Raw genomic sequence first — 21,970 nt, forward strand, 5'->3', positions numbered from 1 at the left:
AACCCATGTTCCCTACAAACCTTGTGTCCCCACCAAATCCCATGTCCCTTACAAACTCCATGTCCCCTCCAAACCCATGTCCTCTCTAAATCCTGTATTCCCTTCAGCCTCCACACCACTCACCCTGCAGGAATAGTGGGTGACCCAGGTACCTCCAACCTTTCCTGGTGCTGCCAGCATCTATATAATAGCACGAAGGTCGGAAAATCCCTCCCCTCTTCCCTCTCCAGAAACAGCCCCCAAGAAATCCCTTCCAATGATGAGGCCATGAATAATTGATGGGGAACAGGATCCACCATTGTGCCGCTGGCGGCCGGGAGTCTCTGGCTCTTGTCAGCCACAGAAATTAAACCCACGGGCAGGGAAAGATGAGCTGCTCCACCAGGCCGGGAGTGACCTCGGCCATTGATTGTTGCAGTGGCCCTTTGGGGAAGCCCTCAATGGCCACATGTGGGACCTGTGGGCAGGCAGGTGGTGCTGCAGGGGTGTCCTGGTTTAGGGAAAATTTGGGAGGAAACCTCTGAATGGGGTCCCTCTAGGAAACAGATTTAAGCACTCCCTCTCTTAACAGGTTTGGAGAAATATTTTCTCAGAGAGAAGTGGGAAAAAACCTGTTTATTTAACAGGCAAAGTACTTCTCAGCACAAAAATGAACAATACTAAACAGCAAAACCTCTCGCTACTCCAAAGAGATGACAAGTTCAGCAGAGTCCCTTCTGTGGGTTGCATCCCAGCTCACTCAGGCTGTTCTCAGTCCCTCTGGTGCTGGGAAATGCCACAGCCCAGGTCAGGCCTGGTGGGACACAAGTGTGAGCTCCCAGTGCTCCTCTGGGTTTTCAGTCCAGACCAGGTTTGAAACAATTCCAAGAAAAAGGGGGAAAACACAGTTTAGGGAGCTTCTTTGCCTCAGCTAGCCAGGAAAACTAACCAACAAAGAACAAAGGAGAGTTCTCCCCTGCTGTCCACTGCACAAAACACAGTCTGTGTGAAGCATGTGGGGGAGCAAGTGCAGTCTCTGATAACAAACTCTACAGCTCTTCTCTCTCCCTTTACTCCTGGAACCAGTCTTAAAGCTGCAGAACTCAATATTCAACACCAACAGAACAGACAACTGGGGATAGAAGCATGATAAAGTCACTCCAAGATGGGACTATGGGCTACTGGGACACAGGGACATCCCAGATGGATGACAGGGTCCGTTGCCTCTTGTTGCCGACCTCAGGAGCTCTCTAAATCACAGAGTCATGTTAGAAAGGAAATATTTTTTATTCTGCCCCGGGTACAAAGAGAAGGTTTCCCCAAATTTTCCCCCAAAGCACACCGAGGGATAAAAGTTTAAATACAGTAAAATTTACATGAGCACGCCTATCTAAAGCATATTCTTTGCCTGCCTAATGCATATTTATTTTGGTGATGTGACTTAATGCTTGAAACACAAAATTATTTTCTTCATTAAAGCATCTTCTGATGGAGAAGCTGAATTAAGACAGTTACGTTTGCAAAAGGTGAGAGAATTCATCCTAGGGGCAGTTAATTCAATTTAAAGACGGTATCAGCGTCACCGCAGCCCCCGAGGTCCGCGAGGCTCCGTCCTCCCGCGGGATCCCTGGGGTACCAGCAGGGGGCAGCCGAGGGCGCAGCTGCAAAGCTGCGCGGTGCGGCCAGAGCGCCTTCCACCGGCCGCCTAGAGAGGCGGTTGGACCAATCACAGCGGGCGGCGGCCGGTGGGGCGGGAGGAAACAGCGATAGACAGTGATCTTGACCAGTCATCGAGCGCTCTTCCCAGGGTGGGGCCCTTGGGGCGTGGCCCCGAGGACGGAAGCGGCGCTGCGCGTTCCCGGTCTCTCAGTGTTGCTTCCGGTGCTGCTGCCGCCGCCGCCCGCGGGATGTAGCGGCCGGTGAGGGACGGGCGGGGGACTGGGGAGTCCGAGTGCCGCCCGGGACGGGCGGGGCCGTTGCTTCCAGCCCACCGGGGAGAGCCCTGCCGCCTGTCCTTCCGGCCCCGGTAACTGTGCTTCTTCGCCCCCCCAGCGCGGCGGCAGAAGGACGCGGAGGGACCTTCACCGCCTGTGTCGGAACCGCACGCACCCGCTGCCCAGATGGCGTCCCGCAAGGCCCCCGCCGGGGCGGGCAGCGGGCTGGCGGCCGCTGGCCGGGAGCGGGAACGGGCGCACCTGGAGCTCGCCGAGCTGGGGCCACTCCTAGACGAGAAAGGGGACCAAGGACCCACCGGCGCGGCCAGTGTGAGCACCTCCGAGACCCCCGGGCGGGAGGGGATCCAGAGCCTGGCTCAGTCTCCTCTCTCTGTCCCCGCGGATTATCCTGGGAATCTGCCCGTTATCCCATTAATAGCTAGAGCAGTACGGCTCCGTGTAGTTCCTCGGGCCGGTCCGTGTTCCGAGCCGGCCCAAACTCTGCTCCTGCCCGAGCAGGCATGGGAGCCGGGATAGTTTTTCGCAGGGATGTCACCGAGATCGCGGTGTCTCTGCCGGGTGTTCCCAGGGTGTTTCCGGTGCCCCAGTATTTCCACGGGGCAGGGGATCACCTTCCAGAGCCCCTTCCCGGCTGAGGAGAGCAGGAGCTGTCCCGGGACCAGAGCGTTCCCAGGTCGGAGCCTGCTCTGCTCGGGTTGGCCGGCTCGGGTCTCCATTCCAGCCTTGGTTGTAGGGATGAAAATCCCTGGTGGTAATCCCGTTTTTCGACAGGATGAATCTGAGATTAGTGTGCCCGGCATGGGTCAGGCAGCAGTGTGTTGCATAAACGACGGTGACCAGCGGGTCCTGCCCGTCCCCTCAGAGGGGTGACTGCCAGCACCCCCTCTTGCTCTCAGAAGGGCAGGGATGATTCCTCTCCCAGGGGCTGGAACGATTCCCTCCCGGCTCTTCTCCCTGCAGGCCGAGGACCCGCCGTGCCCCGCGGCCCGCGAGGAGGAGGAGGAGGTGGTGCGGGTGCTGACCCTCCCCCTGCAGGCTCACCATGCCATGGAGAAGATGGAAGAGTTCGTGTACAAGGTACAGAAGCCTGTGGCGATCCCCTGGTCTTGATTCTGGAGCAGATTTCCTAGTCTCTGGGTTTGGGGTGACAGGATGTGTCTGGATAAAGCTCCACGTGGCTGCAGCTGGCTCCAGCTCTGCTGGGCTGCTCCCAGCAGCATCCCCGGGAAGGGGATGGCCAGGATGCGGGTTGGCCCAGCCATGGTGAGTGAGGACCTGGGAGCAATCCCAGTGTTCCTGCTGGCCTGGGTGGGGCCTGGGAGCCCGAGTGCCGGCCCGGGTGTCACCCGGTGCCTGCAGTCGCCCTGGCTCCTCTGCTTAATCCGTGGTGAAATTGGAGTTCCCACCACAGGGAACAGTCTGTGGGTGTGGAAGGGTCAAAGCTGAGGGTATTAATCGCCCCTGACTCCCTGGCGGGGGAGTCCTGGAATCACTTGCTTTGGGGGCTGGGGGTCAATCCTTGTGGGAACTGAGGGGGGGTAAAATCACTCCCTGGGGGGGTTATGAGGAGCAAAGTGCAGGACATGGGTAGGCGGCTTACAGGGTCCCGCTGGGCATCTGGTGTTGGAGAAACCAAACTTCCTCTCCCCAAGGAGCATCCCAGGGCTGGGCTGTTCCCCATGGATTTGGGACTCCGGGCTGCCCTGATTCCCCTGGTGTATTGCAGGTGTGGGAAGGACGCTGGCGTGTGATCCCATACGACGTCCTGCCTGACTGGCTCAAGGACAATGATTACCTCCTGCACGGACACCGGCCCCCCATGCCCTCCTTCCGTGCCTGCTTCCGGAGCATCTTCCGGATACACACTGAGACAGGCAACATCTGGACACACCTGCTGGGTGACTGGGGAAGGGGGAGCCCTGGGGCTGGAGGAGCTCAGGCCTGCATTAGGGTCAGAAATGGCTCAGTGCTGGGTCTCTCCATGCCCAGGGCTCCCTGTATGGATCCTGTGCATGCAGGAGGATCAGATATGTAGTCCCTGGAGCCCCTTGGGAGAGAGGGACCAGGGTTGGGCTCAGCCACTGCAGGAGTGGGATGGGGAGATGTGTCCTGGGCAAAACAGGGAAGCCTCAGAGGATGTTCCTCTGAAATGAGTCCAGAAGAGGCCACAGAGATGCTCTGCAGGCTGGAGCTCCTCTGATCTAGAGACAGGCTGGGAATGCTGAGAGTACTTTGCCTGGAGAGGAATAAGCTTCAGTGAGACCTTAGAGCCCCTTCCAGTGCATAAAGGGGCTCCAAGAGAGCTGGAGAGGGACTCTGAACAAGGGCCTGGAATGTCAGGACAAAGGGTAATGGCTTCCTGCTGCCAGAGGGCAGGGTTGCATGGGATAGTGGAAGGAATTCCTCCCTGTGAGGGTTGCAAGGCCCTGGCCCAGGGTGCCCAGAGAAGCTGTGGCTGCCCCATCCCTGGCAGTGTCCAAGGCCAGGTTGGATGGGGCTTGGAGCACCCTGGGATCATGGAAGGTGTCCCTGCCCATGGCGGGGGGTGGAATGTAGTGAGGTTTAAGATCCCTTCCCACCTAAACCACTCCTATTTCCATGGCCCTGTGGAACACAGCAGCTCAGCAGCTCTTTGCCCTGTCCCTGCCCCTTCCCCTGACCCCAGCCCTTGTTTGCGCTAACAGAGGCCTCAGCCAAGGACCCACTGTAGGTTACTGAGCACCCCTGGGATACATCCAGGTGCATGGCCAGGGCTGTTCTTATCCTGGCTCTGCTGAACTCTGCCACTGTCCCCCTGACTTCCGTCTCCATGTGTTCCTGCAGGGTTTGTTCTGTTCCTCTGCCTGGGGATCCTGACCATGCTGCGGCCCAACATGTACTTTATGGCTCCTCTCCAAGAGAAGGTGGTGTTTGGAATGTTTTTCCTGGGAGCAGTGCTGTGCCTCAGCTTCTCTTGGCTTTTCCACACTGTCTACTGTCACTCGGAGAAGGTCTCACGGACTTTTTCGAAGTGAGTCAGCATGAATGTGGTTGTGTGGTCTCCTGGGAGGTGTTGGGTTCTTGCAGCACTTCCTATTGGAAATCACTGCTCCCAAATGTTCTATCCTTGGGGGATGGGAACATCCACCCAATTCAGCATAGAACTGAGGGGAACCACAACAGGGTTCTGGAGTGTTCTGTCTGAGCACCTTAAATGTGTCAGCTCAGGGGCCTCAGGTGCATGATAAAGATACTGGGACTTTGTAGCTCCCAAGGGAACAGGATCCTGGCTCCCAAAGGAGTGGCCTTTGTGCTCCCAAGGGAACAGACTGTGCCTCTCATAGTGGTGAATTGAGGAGGGATCTCGCTCTCAGTGGGCAGCTGGGGGCCATGGCCAGCTTGGCAGGTCCCAGTTTACTGGATGCTTGTAAAAACCTCTATTTTGCATCCAGTTTGGACTGAAACCAAATGGAAAGAAGGAACACAAACATGATTCCCAGCAGAGTGGGAAGGCTTGTCAGTGGTTTGTGTCTCTTCCTGGGCTGCTCCAAGAGTCAAGCTCCCGTCAGCCTTTGCAGTGAAGCTTTCAAATAACATTCTGCTCACACATGGCTGTTAAAGGCATTTATTTGGGTGCCACTTGCTGGGAATCCTGCACAACCCTTTGCACAACCCTCAGAGATCCCATGGGATCCTATCTCCAGAACAACTCCACCAGGAATGCACTTGTGTTCCTGGGAAGGCAGTGTGGGCAGTGCAGGGACTATGTTTTGGTGGTGAGATGAGCAGAGGATCATAGATCCATGTGCACAGGGATTTGTTCCCAGTGGTTTGAGCTCCAGCCTCCTCTTGCTGCTCCCCAGCATTCCCACTGTGCCCAGGCCCTTTCTCCTGTTGCACCTGCCCTGATGGGACCTCAGCACACCCCTCCTGCCCAGTGACTTCCACTCAGGTGCAGCCTGGAGAGTTCCCACACATAGAGGGGGTGGATTTTGGGGCTCACCTGTGGCTCTCTGTCGTTGCACCCTGGCTGCAGGTTGGATTATTCAGGAATTGCACTGCTGATCATGGGGAGCTTCGTCCCGTGGCTCTACTACTCATTCTACTGCTCCCCACAGCCAAGACTCATCTACCTCTCCATCGTCTGTGTCTTGGGTATCTCTGCCATCATTGTGGCACAGTGGGACCGATTTGCCACCCCCAAGCACAGGCAGACCAGAGCAGGTAGGAGCTCCCTACTCCCCCAAGTACTGGGAGGCACTTTGGGCAGATTCCAGTAGGGAGAAGCTCGGGGCACCTGCAGGATTCATTCCCCTCAAGCAGCACTCCACTGCAGGGAGCAGCCTCCTGCCTTCTCTTGCTGTGCTGGGGATTCATCTTCTGAGCAGAGCCTGAGGTTTGGAGTTTAAAAATAGCCCTGGGCAGGCTGGGGCTGTGCCTTCTCTGACTTCTCCGGGAAGCAGTTTAGCAGCAGGAGCCTGCAGCTGAGGCAGAGGAGGAAGGCATTCCTGAGCTCTTCCCTGCCAGGGACACACTGGTTGGTCCTTGCCTTCCTGGGAGTGGAGTGGTGGGCTGCCTCTAGCCCCACACCCCAGTTTACCCCCACGGCATGTCCCATCAGCCTCACTGAGTACCAGGAGACACCTCCCTCCCCAACTCCTAGAGTCCTGAAGCAAATGTCTCTCAGAGCACTGTCCTGACTACATGAGTGAGGAATGACCATGCTGAGACAGAGGCCACCTGAGAGCCCTCAGATGAGGGCAGGGGACAGGCAGGACTTATGTCCCCATGGCTCCTCCCCACTCCATCCTGTGCCCCCAGCACAAGCAGGATCCAGTTGAGTGCCACCCAGAGCCTCTCCAGGCCAGTGTCACCATGGTGTCACTTGTTCTTTGCGAAGTCACCAGAGGCCAGAGTTCAACATTTCAGCTGCTGAGCTCCTTCCTCAGGAGCTGCAAGAAATTACTGTCCTGAAAGGGGTCTCTGTGTTCCTGGTGTGATCCAAAGGGCTGGCACCTTCCAAAATGTCCATTCCCATAGCCAGGAGTGGGAGCTGTTGCAGCCCTGCATAAGAAACACTGGGTGTGTTCTACCCAGCGAGTACAGGAGTTGTTTGTCTGGGATGTGGAGCTGTGGGTCCTTAATTTTGTGTAGAAGTACCATGGGGATTGGAGTTTAAGGAGTGTTTGAACAACACTTTCAGGCACAGGGTGGGGTTTGGGGGTCTTCAATGCAGGACCAAGAGTTGGACACAATGATCCTTATGGGTCCTTTCCAGCTCGAGATATTCTTTGAATTCAGTGAAAAGCTGCTTCCATAGCACAGGATTAGGGATCAAGGGGAGTTGGTGCGAGGAGCAGCTCCCCCTCCACACTGAGCTCTTTTCCCTGACCTCCTCTCTGGGCCGCAGGCGTGTTCCTGGGGCTAGGACTGAGTGGGGTTGTGCCCACCATGCACTTCACCATCGCTGAGGGCTTTGTGAAGGCCACCACGGTGGGGCAGATGGGCTGGTTCTTCCTCATGGCTGTGATGTACATCACGGGCGCTGGGCTCTACGCTGCCCGCATCCCTGAGCGCTTCTTCCCGGGCAAGTTTGACATCTGGGTGAGTGTGGGGGTGAAGGGGCTGTCTGAGTGCAGCTTTGGGATCTGGGGAGGGGGTATTGAGGGGCTGGAGGCTGGGGGTGTCTGGCTGTGCCTCAGCACATGCTAGCAGGCAAACCTTGAATGGGTTCTGTGTGTGGGCAGGGCAAAGTACAGGGTAGGAATCACTGCTGGGTGCAACAGTGGGGAGCAGAGGGCAGAGGACAGTCTTGGAGTAGTGAGGAAGAAGAGGAGGAGGTGTTAGTGTCGCTGCCCCCTTTGGTTTTGTGTAAAGGCTTTTGTTTTGCTTCCCTGCAGTTCCAGTCTCATCAGATCTTCCACGTGCTGGTGGTGGCTGCAGCCTTTGTCCACTTCTATGGGGTGTCCAACCTGCAGGAATTCCGTTATGGCCTGGAAGGGGGGTGCACAGATGACTCTCTCCTCTAAGAGCGCCTGGTTTTAGTACAAGCTTCCTAAGTGCTTTTTAAACTGTTGTCTTTGCTAAAATCAAAGGAAGACTCAAAACCATTTGGGGTTGTTGGTTTGTTAGTTTGGGGTTTTTTTGTTTGTTTTGTTTTGTTTTTTTAAGAAACAAAACAAATAAGAAATGGATAAATGGTTAGTGAATTCGTTGACCAAATCATCACCTCCTTCCCCACACACTGCGCTGGGGCTGCAGGGGGCTCCCGACTCCTTCGAACAGTGTTTCAGCTGCACCGGGATCACCTGCTGCTCTGACAGCACAGGGAACAGCTAGCTCCCTGCTCCCACACAGCCGAGCACATTCTGCTCCTCACGCACCAGGAGTTTTGCATATCTCCCCACAGCAGTACCTGGCGGGGGCAGCCCCAGGCACAGGCACGCACTCATGTAATTTAAAGTTTTAATTGTCCTTTTTGTTTTGTTTTCCTTGACAAAGTAATGTAAACATAAATGAAAGAATATTTAATATTTAATACTAAGCTTTAAGACAAAACGCTGCCACTGCAGTCCTCGGCTCCGTCACTGTCAGGAGGAGGGAGGAAGGACAGTGTTGTAGGGAATGTAGAGCTGCTGTAGCTGATTGAAATAAAATGGTCAATAGTTCAGTGTCACTGCTGTGTCCATGTCCATTTTTGGGGTGGGGGGAGAGAGGGCTCTGGGCACTCCAGGAGCAGGGCAGGAGGGCCCTGGGGCATTGGGATCCCTCCAGCTGCAGTGAATTCTGGACTGGGCTGGAATAAAACAGGAAATTGGGTTGTTGTGGTGATGACAGGGTAGGAAACTCAGCCCTAGCTGGTGACAGCTCCAGAGCTGTGACTACCCTGGGGACTCAGGAGGGCAGAAGAGGTGTTGCAGCCTGGCTGGGGTGGGGACAGTGCAGGACCATGCCCCAGTCAGAGGCTTGTGGTGCACAGGATGGCTGTGGCATCCCTCCAGATGCCAGCACAGTAACGCCCAGCTCAGGCAGCTGAAGGCCAATGCCTGACCTATGGGTGAAGGACTGTGAGCAGAGCCACTACAGCTCCTGTGGCACCTGTCTCTGCCATCCCCCAGAGGTGGGGGTGTCCTTTTGCTGAACTGTTTGGATATGGCCCCACTCTGGAAAACCTCCAGGCTGGATATTGTATCAGGAACTGCCAGCTCCCTGGATGTGATTTTGTAACTGCTGGCAAGATGGAAGGGGCTTCCACAGCTGGAGTTTAAGGACAAAACTGCAGAGCAAATGTGGTAACTCTGCTCAGGCCAGGATCGGAGATGAAAAGCAGGAGGCTGTGCTGGCAACAGCTGCAATGCTTCCCCCTCTAGCCCCATAACCTAAATCCAGCAGGGAAGAGGCTATATTCCAGCTGCATTCACTGCAGGTGAGACATCCCAGAGGAAACTCCAAGACTTTCACTCCAGTCTGTGTCCAAAGGATGACAACACTCCGTTTGGTCCTTGTCTCAAATTTCCTTGTATTCTACCAGACATGTAACATTACAGCAATGGAATATATCAGGAATAAATAGATTTTCTTTTCTAAAAGTTCTCCTGAGCCATTTGACATTGAGAAATGCTGCGGGTCCTCCTGGCATGGTGTGTAAGGGACAACCACTGGTGTAAGTACAAATCCTCTCCGCATCTTCCAGGTGGGACCACTCAGGAACAGGGAAGAGGAAGAGAAAGAGGAGAAGAAGGAGGAGGCTGCAGGGGATCATCACTGGTACTGTCTGTAGTCGCTGAACGGGGATGGCTGGAGCTGGGATGGATCCTCTGACATCTGTGGGCCTGGAGCAGGGACAGGGGAAAAGGCAAGTAAGTACCAAAATGCAGGGGACTCTTCCTATTAACAGAATTCACAGCTGGTTTATATAAAACCCTCTTAAATTAATCATAAATCCTGGAATTGTTTGGGTTTCATAAGAAGTTTTAAAAGTTGCATAGAATCACAGACTAGTTTGGGTTGGAAGTGACTTTAAAGCTTACCCAATTCTACCTCCTGCCATGGGCACAGACATCTTCCTCTAGTCCAGGCTGCTCCAAGCCCTGTCCAACCTGGCCATGGACACTGCCAGGAATGAGGCAGCCACAGTTTCTCTGGGCAGCCCAGGCCAGGGCCTCATCATCCTCAAAGGGAAGAATTTTTTCCTAATATCCCATCTCACCCTGCCTTCTAGCAGTGAGAAGCCATTCCCCCTTATCCTGTTGCTCCAGGACCTTGTCCAAAGCCCCTCTTCAGCTCTAATAGGAAAAGTATGCTGTGCAAGGTGCTCCAAAGACAAACCACTTCTCTCCAAGTTTCAAAAAATTATGGAATTGTGGAGTGATGTGGGTTGGAAGGGAACTTAAAGCTTATCTTGCTCCACCCTTTGCCATGGGCAGGGACACCTTGTACTAGGCAAGGTTTTCTAACAGGGAAATGGACCATAGCAGGGAGAGGGAAACCTTTCCAATCATCTAAAAGAGCTGGAAACTTGCACATAGTGCCTTTGAGGTGACCTTGGCCCCTCTGGAAAGGTTTAACTATGGTGACTTGCCCAACAATAAAGCAACCAGTGAAATGGAACAAATGTGTAGTCAGCTTCCTGTTCCACTGCCTGCTACTGGAGGGATCAACACAGCTATGGTGGGCCAATCCAGAGAGAATTGTCAGGGACAGATGATACACTTTCTCCAAGGCAGATTAATTTTCAAGCATCTTTAAGGAACAGAAATTGTCATAGTTTAGGTTGGATGAAGAATATTGGAGAACAAACCCAGGAGAGGAGTCCCTTGGGAATAAGTGACTGCTACTCATCTAACTCTTAATGATTTGTGTTCTTCCCAAAATCAGGTGGAGCCTCTCCTATGAGGAAAGGCTGGAAGAGTTAAGCCTGGAGAGCAGAAGGCTCTGTGGAAACTTTATAGCCCCTTCCAGTGCATAAATGGGCACCAAGAGAGCTGGAAACAGACCTGGGAGAGGGGCCAAGAGTCACAGGAAAAGGGGGAATGGCTTCCAACTGACAGAGGGCAGTGTTAGATGGAATACTGGGACAGAATTCTTCCCTGTGAAAGTGGTGAGGCCCTCACACAGGCTGCCCAAGAGAAACTGTGGCTGCCCCATCCCTGGAAGTGTCCAAGGCCAGGTTGGATGGGGCTTGGAGCAACCTGGGACAGTGGAAGGTGTCCCTGCCATGGGCAGGAGGTAGAATGAGATGGGCTTTGAGGTCCCTGCCACCCCATACCAGTCTCAGATTCTGTGACAGGGGTATTTAGGATTTTCCACAGGAAGCATTCACGCAACAGTTTCTGACTCAGCGAGAGCTCTGCTTGCATTTTACTTAGGAAAATAAAAAGAGATGCAGATATTAGAGCAGTTTAGAAGAGAATCACCACCACCTTTTTTGGAAATCATATATCTGTCCCTGCCAGGTGTACATCCTCTTATTTACCCCGGGGTTCCCCACGCAGACCACAGCCAGCCAGAACCACTCCTCTCTTCCACGACTTGCCGCCTGCCATTTCCTCAAACCATTGTGTCCCACCCCTGAGTAAAACCCTTCTATCACCATGTGCCAGGTGCATGGCAGAAGCCAGGGACAGCAGGGACATCCCTGCTCTCAGCCATGCCACCTCCAGTCTCCCAGTGGAAAGCAGCTAGTGATAATCTCGTGTCATCAGCACTTGTAGCTGCAGGTCCTCCTTGGCTTTCCACAGCCTCAGGAACTGGCAGGGCAGTGCAGATTCATTCTACGGTAAGAAGATGACTGCCAGGGGCACATGAGCAAAGCAAATCCTTTTGACACATCCTCTGCTGGCTCCTTACCATTTGGGAACTGTGTGGAGGCAAATCTTGTCAGGAGAATTCCAGCTCCTTCAATCAGGGCCAGGAGAATTCCTCCCATCGCGGCAGATCCGACCATGGCAACAGGGCCATCTGGAAATTAAAAGCACAAACCAACACTTTATTTTTGCTACATGTTAGAATCCATTGAATCTCAGGACGGTTTGGGCTGGAAGGGACTTTAAAGATCATTTTGTTCCACCCCCTGCCATGGCAGGGACACCTTCCACTATGCCAGGCTGCTTCAAGCCCTGTCCAACATGGCCTTGGACACTTCCAGGGATGGGACAGCCAAAGCTTCTCTGGGCACCCTGTGCCAGTACCTCACCACCCTCTTCATGCCTAATCTCTCCTGAAGCAGACTCAGAGCAGTAATTTTGCCTACATTAACCTGCATCAAATGATAATGGATAATAATAATAATGGATAATAATAACCTGCATTAAAGGATAACAATCCCCCCATCCTCCCTTCAAGGAACACCAGGAACATGATTATTACTGTCTTAAGCACAAGAGAAAAGTTTCAGATTATTTTTCAGCATCTGAGACAGCAAACTCCAATTTGCAAATTCCAAGTTGCTTTGCTATAACAATGAGAACTGTATATAGGAGATTTTCAACTGATATCCCCAGTTTCTTACTTCTTGCAGCTAAAATGGCTCCAGTCAGGGCTCCGCTCGTGATGGAATTCCAGGGATCTTCCTTCCCTCTCATTCTGACCATACTACAGTCAATCATGGAGAAGAGACCTCCCCAGACAGCAAAGCTCCCTGTTCCAAATTAAACCAAAGCCACATTTGAGAGAGTAGAGAAGCCAGTGGTGCTGCACAACAGATGCCGTGGTGTTACTGTACTCCCTCTCAGACGTGAAGTAAATTCAAACTCATAAAGAGCCAAATACAGGTTAAAATCAACACAGGAAAACTTCCAACTCCCCCATTTTATATATCATCTCACTAACCTACTATCAATTACAGAAAATGTATCAAACTGTGATTACAATGGAACTTTCATCCTAACACAGTCAGATTTATCACTTTTTAACATATTTCCTCACAGACAATGATGCAGAGTCATGTCACACCTCACACCTCACCCAACCCTGCTCCTCTGGTATCAGGAGCTTGGCATCCTACAGCAAATGTATGAACACCCCCAAGTTCTATTTTTGATCCAAGCTGGATCATTTCTTGTAATGAGTTAGTTTTATCTTAACCCTCTCCAGACCATGAAGAGGCTCCTTAAAGAGGAGAGCTCTGCTGTTTAAGATATGACCAGTTATTACTGCTGGCTTATCACTCCAGGAACACAGACTGATTCCTCCCCATCTAATTTCACTTTGGATATATCAGAACTGTATTCACCCATTACTTGGGCCAACAAATCTGCTGAGACTCAGCTCAGGTGCCAATGCAGCTGCACCATGTTACATTCCCAAACTCTGTTATCAAACAACAGTCAATTCTGTGCAACAAAACTCCAAAATTCATTACCTCCCAGTTGTGGAGCTCTGGTTTTAATGGCTGTCAGACTGCCCCGCAGACGGTGGTTTACACCCTGAAATAAGAGAATTCAGTTAAAATAAAACAGTAAAATCTTACAGCCAAGCTGAGTCTATATTGCAAAAACCTGCCACAGGCCCAACACATTTCTGAGCTGTCCCCACACAGCAGCTGTGAGAAGCTGAGATAAAATGTGCTTTACATCTATTTCACTATTTATGACTCCCATACAATACTCCTGTCAGGTGTAAATGGGAATTACAGTCACTAGGCAGGGAACAATTTGGGTTCACAGTCTGAATAGCCCAATGGGACTGAAGGAGGCATTACAGTAACATTTTAGCAGGATAAGCAGTGATTTTTTCACATGTATCATTTTTTTCATCCTATCTGATGGGCAATCCCACTAGTTGTCCTGTGTTCTGTCATTCCTGCAGGTGGAATTGTAGGTGTCTTTGGAAGGCTCAGCATTACTTTGCTTCTCTTGACTACAAAGTCCAATACTCAACATATCACCCAGGATCCCACAGAACAATTACACTTTTTCCCACACGTTAATACAATTTAAAGAATATCCACCAAGTTTTATTTTTGTTACAATCACTCAGAAATGGGGATAGGTGTATTTAGGAAGCAAAATTAAGAATCTAATTAAGCACATAGTCCTTTTCAAGTGAAGTGTCTGCAGGATATGACTAGTTTGGAAACAGTTATTTATTAAACCCACCTCAAACAAACAGCTTATTGTCAGAGTAACATAAAAAACACCTTATATATGAAGTCAGAGAAATTTTAAAACAAATGTTCAAGCAGCAATTGGATCTTATTTTATCAAATGTTTCTGCAGTGGGTTTATAGCCAAAATTTTGCAGCAGATATCCTGAAAGTGAAAACCGACTTGCATCAGCAAAACTTCACTTCCATGTTTACTCACTCCTGCATTGAAACCAAACCTGAGCATTAAAAAATTGAGTAAATAAAAAGGGCAATGATTAAATAAGAGATTAATTAAAGAAAATTATACCCTTTAATATAAATCTGAAGGAGAAAAATATCCTTTCTTTGAGTCATTCCATGTTTTAAAAGAAAGGGAAAGGCCAGGAAAGGAAGGAGAGCTCAGGTTTCATGTACCTCCATGCAGACATAACTACAGGCAGGAGATCAGCCAAGACAGATCTTTCCTGCTGCACTTCTCCATCCTGAGGGAAATGTTCATCAGTTAGGGAGGAACAAGCAACCAGTGAGGTGGCCTCCCACTGAGGCCACCGGAGCAAACGAGGAAGCAGCAATTTTATTCCAAAAGATGAACCCCCACAGATCTTGAGCCAGGACAGACTCTCATAGTCTGGATTAACAATGTCTTTAATTAGACCCGCTCCCTGCACAGGGATTTACTCTCCTTCCCCTTCACTGCCATGCTCCCTGGGAAAGAACAATGGAGGCAAAAGTGCAGTCAATGCACCTTCAGAGGATTTTACTCACCACTGGGGAATTTCGGAAGCCTTTGATAGCCTGGAAAATGCCCCCTCCTATGGCCCCCATGGTGAAGGCCCCTCCACAGTCATCCACTATCCTCCAGGGACTGAAAAGAAAAATAGAGATGAAAATATTAATTCCCATCCTGTTAAACCGTGTGAGTGGGATGGATCCAGCACTTTGGCACTGGTATAACTGGGGTGAAGACTGAGCCTGGTGGCTGTATTGTTCCATATCCAGGTGTTGGGGGTTGGTTCTTTCCCTTTTCCCTTTGTGGAACTTTCCCCATTGTCATGCTAAGATACCTGTTGATGGGACCCTGGTGGCAAGGGGGAGGGGAGAGAAGAGGGAAACCCCCACAAGATTCAAACAGCCAGAAGAAGAAACCGAAGGCTCTGGATCGTCCCATTTCCCCCACAGAGTTTAGACGAGAAGGACGATCGCCGCCTCTGTCCCATCCCTGCCATCCCAGCACTGGGAGCCATCCTCACTGCTGTTGGACTCTCACCTTAACCTACCACCATCCAGCACTCTGCTGAGCACTGGGACCGACACTGTGAGCAGAGGGCTCTCTCTCCATCTCTCTCTCTCCCCCTGGGACAGCGCTGCCATCACCCCCAGCCCTCCTGCAGCTCTGCGGGACCCGCCCACCCCCAGCACCGGGAACTGCAGCTCAGGGAAAAGGTGCCTGCAGCCAAAAAACACTGGGACTGAGTTACTGTTCTGTTTGTGGGTAATTTCATAGCTGTTGTTCTTGTTTGTCTTGTTAGATATGCTAGTAAAGAACTGTTATTCCTACCCCCCATATCTTTGCCTGAGAGCTCCCTTAATTTCAAAATCATAATAATCTGTAGGAAGGAAAGATCACATTTTTCAGTTCAAAGGGAGACTTCTGCTTTCCTTAGCAAACACCTGTCTTTTAAACTAGGACACCAGGTCACTGAGCAAGCATCAACAAAAAAACAAGAATATTACAGCAAAACAAATTCAACCTTTGCCAGTATCCTGGCCCACTTCCCTGGAGTGGGAAGTACCAAATATACAGAAATATCTGAACTCCTCACACAAGGCAGAGAGACATACTTCCATCATGGAAAACTCCTGCAGAATTCCAGCTCTGCCCTACACACACAGTGTAAATAGCTTTAAATTCCCTGATCTCATTCTTCTCTTGACCTACAGAGAAGTGAGGTAACATATTTCATGATACTCAGCTCCCAGTTGGCACAAAACATGTTTTCTTGAATCACTCACCCTTTTCATTAGTTCTGCTTATGTGAGACTTCAAAATCATCTTTGCTGACCTGGAAAGGCTTTTCCTGATGCATCCTGGACCTGTGAAGTCCATTCAAACAAAACAGAGATTCCCTTGGAGGTATAGCACCCACAATTCCTGCTCCAACTTCACAGAGCAGCCAGGAAAACCTTCCATAGCTGCACCTTCCTGCAGCACAGGCTGTCAGTACCTGCCAGGGGAGCCTTAATTTGGAGTTCAGAACCTCTGCCAAGAACTGCAGCCTTGCAACCCTAAACCAAACTACTAAATTAGATGAGCTTTAAGTTGCCATTAACTTCTGTTGTCACTGTGAATAATTTCAGAGCAAAAAATAACAAAATTGTTTGGTTTCTTTAATCTTGTATTGAGATCTTCCAGCCAAGCACTCAAGTGATTTAACTCCTACACTGCCAATAATCAGAAAATGCAAAAATTAGCCTACAACAGCATGCAGGTCACAAATCTGAGCACCATGGCAAGCTCAGTCTTTCTGTCAGGCAGAAGCACTGATGAGCACTTCCAATTTCACTTGGAATGCTATGTTTCTGTTGCTGAGGATCCCCTACAGCTTCCAGCTCCTGCATATGAGAACATCATCCCTGACCTGCCTCTTCCACACTTAACAGACCTCCTCCAGTGAGGGCTGACAAACCCCCCTCACTGTGCTGCAGGCTTTGCCACCAGGTGTTTTCTTTCTGAAGAAAGTACTTCTAATTTGCAGTCCCTCCCCATAAATGTGTTCTTTCAGATTTCTCCTGTTCACAACCTATTTCCAAACCTCCTCCTCTGCAGCCAGCCCTGCCCCCTGCCCAACGGAACTCCTGTGTGCACAGGTCGCACTCAATATTGGCTTTGCTTTTGTAGCTTGGGTTGCTGGGTTGTTCCCAAGGCACCAGGACCCCACCCAAGTGTCACCACTGAGTGTCCCCAGTGACAGCTACATCCAGATCCATATGGCCTCAAGAAGCCTTCATCCTTCATCACCTCTGCTTTTTCTGCCCTGTCTGCACACGGTCTCATCTTAATACAACCCATTCAGCCCTAACTGCATTCAATAACTCAACCTTTTTTTTCTTCCTTCCACTCTTTCCTGCCATCAGGAAAAGGTTCCAGATACACTCTTGTTCAAGATGCCAAGATGAAAAGCAACTCATATTTTTTTCTCAGGGATTTTTTGTTATTTTGTTCTTATATCTCCTGTGCAGATTTTTCTCTCCTATTATGAATAAAACATCCAAACTCTCTCTCTTTATTAACTCTCCAAGAGTGATCTCATTAAAAGGCTTTTTGGAAATCTAAATGGATTTTGTAAAGTGGGCTTCCCTTTTCCACAAAGTCAAGGAATTCCAATCTACAAATCATGGCTGCTTTTTCCTGAAGCTTTGTTAATGAGATCTCAATCACAGACCGCTTCCCTCTTTAACCTCATTAGCTGTTACCTTCAGGGTTCCCAACTTTCCTTTTAAACCACTCTCCACGCTTTTCTGAGCAACTTTTGAATAAGAGAACATCTTTAATCCCAGCAGAGCCAGCCCATCTGGCAGCTCCTCCAAACTGCCTCAGAGCTGACATGAAACACCTCCAGCCCTGGCACTGCTTGACCTCATAAAGAACTGAAGGAGAAGAAAAGAGATTATTCCATTGTTAATCCAGCACTTATCTACAAGCATAACATTACTGATAATTGTTTCCGTGACTCTGAGGGGAGCCTTGGCTGTAAGGAAATTACATGTGGATAAAGTCAGGCTCCTGGTCCTGATGGCATCAGAGATTGCTCAGAGATGAGGAGAGCAGAGGGCAAGACTTCACTTTTCCCAGGGCTCTGGGACAGCCACACACCAGCTCTGCCTGCCTGGGAGAGGAGTGAGTCCCTCCTCCAAGCCTCATGGCATCCTGCAGCTCTCCTGACAGCTGGATAAGCACTGAATAATGTCACAATACTTTAACAAAGGGGCCTTTTCTCTCTGCCAACAGCTCATGGGGAACCAGCCTGACCCCAGGATAGCAGCTCCCAAGGGGTGGATAACAAGGGGACCACAGAGTGACCAGCAGCAAAGGGGCCAGAACAATGGGGGACACCAACAGCCCCACATGGCTTGGCAGCAAAACATCTCCATTGCACAGCATTAAGGACACAGCTTCAAGCTGTGCCTGGGGAGGGTCAGGAGGATATCAAGAGGAATTTCTCCACAGAACAGACTGCCAGGCGTTGGAAGGGGCTGCCCAGGGAGGTAGTGGAATCCCCATCCCTGGAGGTGTTCAAGGAATGACTGGATGTTGCACTCAGGGCTCTTCTCTGGTTGACAAGATGGGGTCACAGGCTGGCAATGGGTCACGGGTTGGACTTGATGGTCTGAGAGATCTTTTCAAATCTCAGTAATACTGGGATTACCTGGAGCCCCCAGCAATCTATTAATAAATACTATTGACTTTGCTCACGTCCCAGACTACATGCTGCAAAAAGGCAGGGGTGATGTTTATGGACAAACTTAATACATGCCAGTATAGAGCAACCTGCAAAGTTTGGGAAAAGCCTCTTGAATAGTCACAGGTCTCTGTCTGCAAAGGTGAGCAGAATCTCAGGATGGTTTGGGCTGGAAGAGACCTGAAAGCTCATGTCATTCCACCCATTGCCATGGCAGGGACATCTTCCACTATCCCAGGATGTTCCAAGCCCCATCCAACCTGGCCTTGGACACTTCCAGGGATGGGGCAGCTACAGCTTCTCTGGGGAACCTAGGCCAAGGTGCCACCACACAGGAAAGATATTTTCCCACTACCCCATCTAACCCTGCTCTCTGGCAGTGGGAATCCATTTCCCCCTGTCCTGCCTGTCACTCCAGGCCCTTGTCTCAAGTCCTTCTCCATGCTGAGAAACCTTGCCTGTAATTCAGTAACCCTGCACCTGAGCTTGCATTTAATCCTTTATTACTACAAATACAACCTTTGACTTGCAGCCAATATGGCTGTTTAGGTCTACAAAGACAATGCTGAACCATGACAGGATTCAGACACTGCCAGCTTGGCATGGAGGGGACCAGGGGAGCTGTACTAGGATTATGGAAATGGAGAGGGGCAGAGCCACTGGGGGTGTGAGGGGGAGCCTGGGGGGACCAAGGATGAGGGAGAACTTGGGGGCTGAGTGGTGGCTGAGGTTGAATTAAGAGTGAGAGAAGGCTGAGGAGGGGTGGGGGAGACTGAAGATGAGAGACAGAACTGAGAAAGAATTAAGGGTGAGAAAATGATGACTGGGGCATGGGGGAGACTGAAAGTGAGGGAAGGCTGTAGATGAAGGAAGGCTGAGATGGAGGGCTGAAGATCCGGGGGGCTTTGGATGAGAGAAGGACAGAGGATGGAGGGACTGAGATGGTGGCTGAGGATGAAGGGGGGACTGATGATTGGAGGAACTGTACATCGTGGGGGGGAGACATGAGACGCACTGAGAACGAGGGGAGATTGAGGACGGGTGATCTGAGAACGACGAAAGGACTGAGGATGAGGAGGGAAGCGGAGGGGGGATGCCTGAAAATGAGGAAGGGACCGAGAATGTGAGTAGCTCAGAATAAGGGGAACTGCGGATAGGGAGGCCGATAGGAGGCACTTAGGATAAGGGGAGGCTGGAAGGGAAGCTGAGGATGAAAGTCCGAGGTACGGCTGCAGATAAGGAAGGGGGTGTTGAAGGACCGAACGTGGGATCTCGTGCAGCGCCCGCCGCACCCGGAGGCGCATGAGCAGCGCGTGTCGCAGGGCCCCGCCAGCTTCTCGCCGCTCTGGAAGGCCGCGCGGGGCTCAGCAGCGGCGGGGCTTGGCTGCCCAGGCCCCGAGCGGGCCCCACAGCACGACCTCCGCCCCCTCCCTCAGGGGCCCCCACCAAGGTCAACCCCACCCCCCCTCACGGGGAGCGGACCGGAAGCGGCCCCAGAGCGCGCCCACACCGCTCTCCGGCCCCGTCCCAGCGTTCGCGGATACCACACCACACCATACCCTACCCTACCCTACCCTACCCATCCCAGCCGCACTCCGCTCCCCTCACCAGGGCTCGCGAGCGTACTCCTCCATCTTGGCCGGCCCCACCACCTCCCCGCGCGCAATTGGCTGCGGGGGCCCCGCGCCGGCCAATGGCAGCAGAGGGCGGGGCAAGTTTGCGCGTGCGCCATGCCCCTAGCCCGACCCCTGCGCTGATTGACAGGCGTGGTGACTGAGGGGGTGTCGGCGCGCCCTGAGGGGAGAAATCCCAGAGTGAAGGGTCTGTTCGGTAGGGCGGACTTTAAATTCCATCTAGTGCCTCGTCCCGCTGTGGGCAGGGACACTTTCAGCTATCCCAGGGCGCCCGATCCCCGGCCAACCTGACCTTGGACATTTCCAGGCATGGGGCGGCGACAGCTTCTCTCGGCGACCTGGGCCAGGGCCTCACCATCCTCACAGGGAGAGGAATTTCTTCTCAATACCCCATCTAACCCTTTGGACTCAGGCCTGAAGTGCCAGGACAAAGGGCTTCCCACTGACAAAGGTCTTCTCCAGCTCTTTTAGGAACAGTACCTGTGCAAGTTGCTCCAAGGACAAACCACTCTGATCTAAATTTCATGGAATCATGGAGTGGTTTGAGTTTGAAGGGACCTTAAATCTCATCCCGTTCCACTCCCTGACATGGGCAGGGACATCTTCCACTAGACTAGGTTGCTCCAAGCCTGTCCAACCTTGCCTAGAATGTCTGGGTCCAAGCCCACGTAATTCCTGATGCTGCTGCATGAGCTGGGCTGACCTCACGTGTCCTAGGGGATGCTCGGGTCGTTCTGTGTTTAGCTGGGACTTGACGTTTGTATCACCCGGTCAGTTCCCTGGGCAGGAAGAACTGGAATCCAGAGAACAGTGTCTATGCTGGCAGGAGATTCCCAGGCAGCTTGCAAAACTCTCACAAGATTAGGGTGTTCCTCCTTGTCCCATCACTTGCTCCCTGGAACCAGGGCTCTACCCCCACCCAGCTCCACCCTCCTGTCAGGGAGCCGTGGAGAGCAGGTTCTTTCCTCAGCCTCGTTTTCTGCCAGGAGCCTTGCCCCACCCAGTGGTTTGCAGCCACTCTAAGTTGTAAACTGCTTATTCTTTTCTACTTCTAATTTAACAGTACGCTCTGCTCTCCTGTAAGGGCAGAAAATCATTCGATAGCAAAAACTGAATGCAAAACAGGTAGTTTTCCACTGACTTAATTGTTTTAATAAATAATGGGCTGAAGCACCATGAAGGAGCTAGAATGCTCTACCTGCTGTGTTGGGTTTTGATGCTTTAAAAGACTCCTAGGGTTTCAGGAACAGGTGTGATTGACCTCATTTAAGGTGGGGGAGTGGAGGTTATGCAATTTTGGATATTCCTGGGAGGTGGTATTGTGGCTTCTGCTTTGGCCAAGAAGGGGAGATGGGGAAAGTAGGAAATCTATTGTGGCTTCTCTCTGCTGCTGGAGCAGCCCTCCCCACTCCTGTGTCCTCTGGCACTGCTGTGACTTCATCCCTCTGTGCAGGACAGTAGTGAGGTAGCACCTCAATCCTGGGGTCAGTTCTGGGCCCCTCAGTTCAGGAAGGACATTGAGGGGCTGGAGTGTGTCCAGGAAAGGGAACGAAGCTGACGAAGGGGCTGCAGCACCAGGAGCAGCTGAGGGAGCTGTGTGGCTCAGCCTGGGGAGGAGGAGGCTCAGAAGGACCTGATCACTCTCCAAAATTCCCTGAAAGGAGGGTGTAGCTGGGGCGGAGGAGGGAGGCAGGCAGGGAGGGAGGGAGGTGTCATGCTCTGTCACGGAACAAAGGACAGGACAAGAGGAAACGGCCTTAAGCTGGGCTAGGGGAGGTTCACTTTGAATACTGGGGAAAATTTCTTCCTGGAAAGGTCGGTCAGGTCCTGGCACAGCTGCCCAGGGAAGTAATCACCATCCCTGGAGGGATTTAA

The 21,970-nt window shown here is 51.7% G+C and overlaps 2 protein-coding genes across 11 annotated transcripts; one reads left to right on the plus strand and one right to left on the minus strand.

Annotated features, from left to right (window-relative positions):
* Window positions 1–1,858: 1,858 nt before the first annotated feature.
* ADIPOR1 (adiponectin receptor 1) lies at window positions 1,859–9,693 on the plus strand. Of its 3 annotated transcripts, XM_062509656.1 has the most exons (8): window positions 1,859–1,898; window positions 2,032–2,243; window positions 2,895–3,011; window positions 3,661–3,832; window positions 4,758–4,944; window positions 5,950–6,137; window positions 7,324–7,517; window positions 7,814–8,589. In XM_062509656.1, the coding sequence occupies exons 2-8, from the start codon at window positions 2,100–2,102 to the stop codon at window positions 7,940–7,942; spliced, it is 1,131 nt and encodes a 376-aa protein (XP_062365640.1). In that variant the 5' UTR covers window positions 1,859–1,898; window positions 2,032–2,099; the 3' UTR covers window positions 7,943–8,589. The 3 variants fall into 3 exon arrangements, with proteins under 3 accessions (XP_062365640.1, XP_062365642.1, XP_062365641.1); XM_062509658.1 differs by lacking the exons at window positions 1,859–1,898; window positions 7,814–8,589 and adding an exon at window positions 9,607–9,693 and having other exon boundaries at window positions 1,961–2,243; XM_062509657.1 differs by lacking the exon at window positions 1,859–1,898 and having other exon boundaries at window positions 1,961–2,237.
* On the minus strand, window positions 9,605–20,113 carry TIMM17A (translocase of inner mitochondrial membrane 17A). 8 transcript variants are annotated; one of them, XR_009934006.1, is made up of 7 exons: window positions 20,070–20,113; window positions 14,767–14,866; window positions 13,276–13,339; window positions 12,424–12,552; window positions 11,763–11,873; window positions 9,944–11,662; window positions 9,605–9,745 (listed from the first exon to the last, which is right to left on the minus strand). XR_009934006.1 is itself a non-coding variant. In XM_062509663.1 (6 exons), exons 1-6 carry the CDS (start codon window positions 20,093–20,095, stop codon window positions 9,675–9,677), a joined length of 501 nt encoding a protein of 166 aa, XP_062365647.1. In that variant the 5' UTR covers window positions 20,096–20,113; the 3' UTR covers window positions 9,609–9,674. The 8 variants fall into 8 exon arrangements, 5 of the variants coding, with proteins under 5 accessions (XP_062365647.1, XP_062365643.1, XP_062365648.1 ...); XR_009934007.1 differs by lacking the exon at window positions 20,070–20,113 and adding an exon at window positions 16,015–16,096; XR_009934005.1 differs by lacking the exon at window positions 20,070–20,113 and having other exon boundaries at window positions 14,767–15,192.
* Window positions 20,114–21,970: the final 1,857 nt, after the last annotated feature.

The sequence above is a fragment of the Cinclus cinclus genome, chromosome 27 (genome assembly GCF_963662255.1).
Source record: "Cinclus cinclus chromosome 27, bCinCin1.1, whole genome shotgun sequence".
Classification (NCBI taxonomy): domain Eukaryota; kingdom Metazoa; phylum Chordata; class Aves; order Passeriformes; family Cinclidae; genus Cinclus; species Cinclus cinclus.

Coding starts and splice junctions, on each gene's coding strand:
- ADIPOR1 (XM_062509656.1), top strand. CDS start 2,100: ATGGCGTCCCGCAAGGCCCCCGCCGGGGCGGGCAGCGGGCTGGCGGCC. Junction 3,833..4,757: donor CATCTGGACACACCTGCTGG/GTGACTGGGGAA, acceptor GTGTTCCTGCAG/GGTTTGTTCTGTTCCTCTGC. Junction 4,945..5,949: donor GTCTCACGGACTTTTTCGAA/GTGAGTCAGCAT, acceptor CCCTGGCTGCAG/GTTGGATTATTCAGGAATTG.
- TIMM17A (XM_062509659.1), bottom strand. CDS start 14,994: ATGGAACAATACAGCCACCAGGCTCAGTCTTCACCCCAGTTATACCAG. Junction 11,874..12,423: donor AGCCATTTTAGCTGCAAGAA/GTAAGAAACTGG, acceptor TTTAATTTCCAG/ATGGCCCTGTTGCCATGGTC. Junction 9,746..11,762: donor CTCCACACAGTTCCCAAATG/GTAAGGAGCCAG, acceptor TCCCTGCTCCAG/GCCCACAGATGTCAGAGGAT.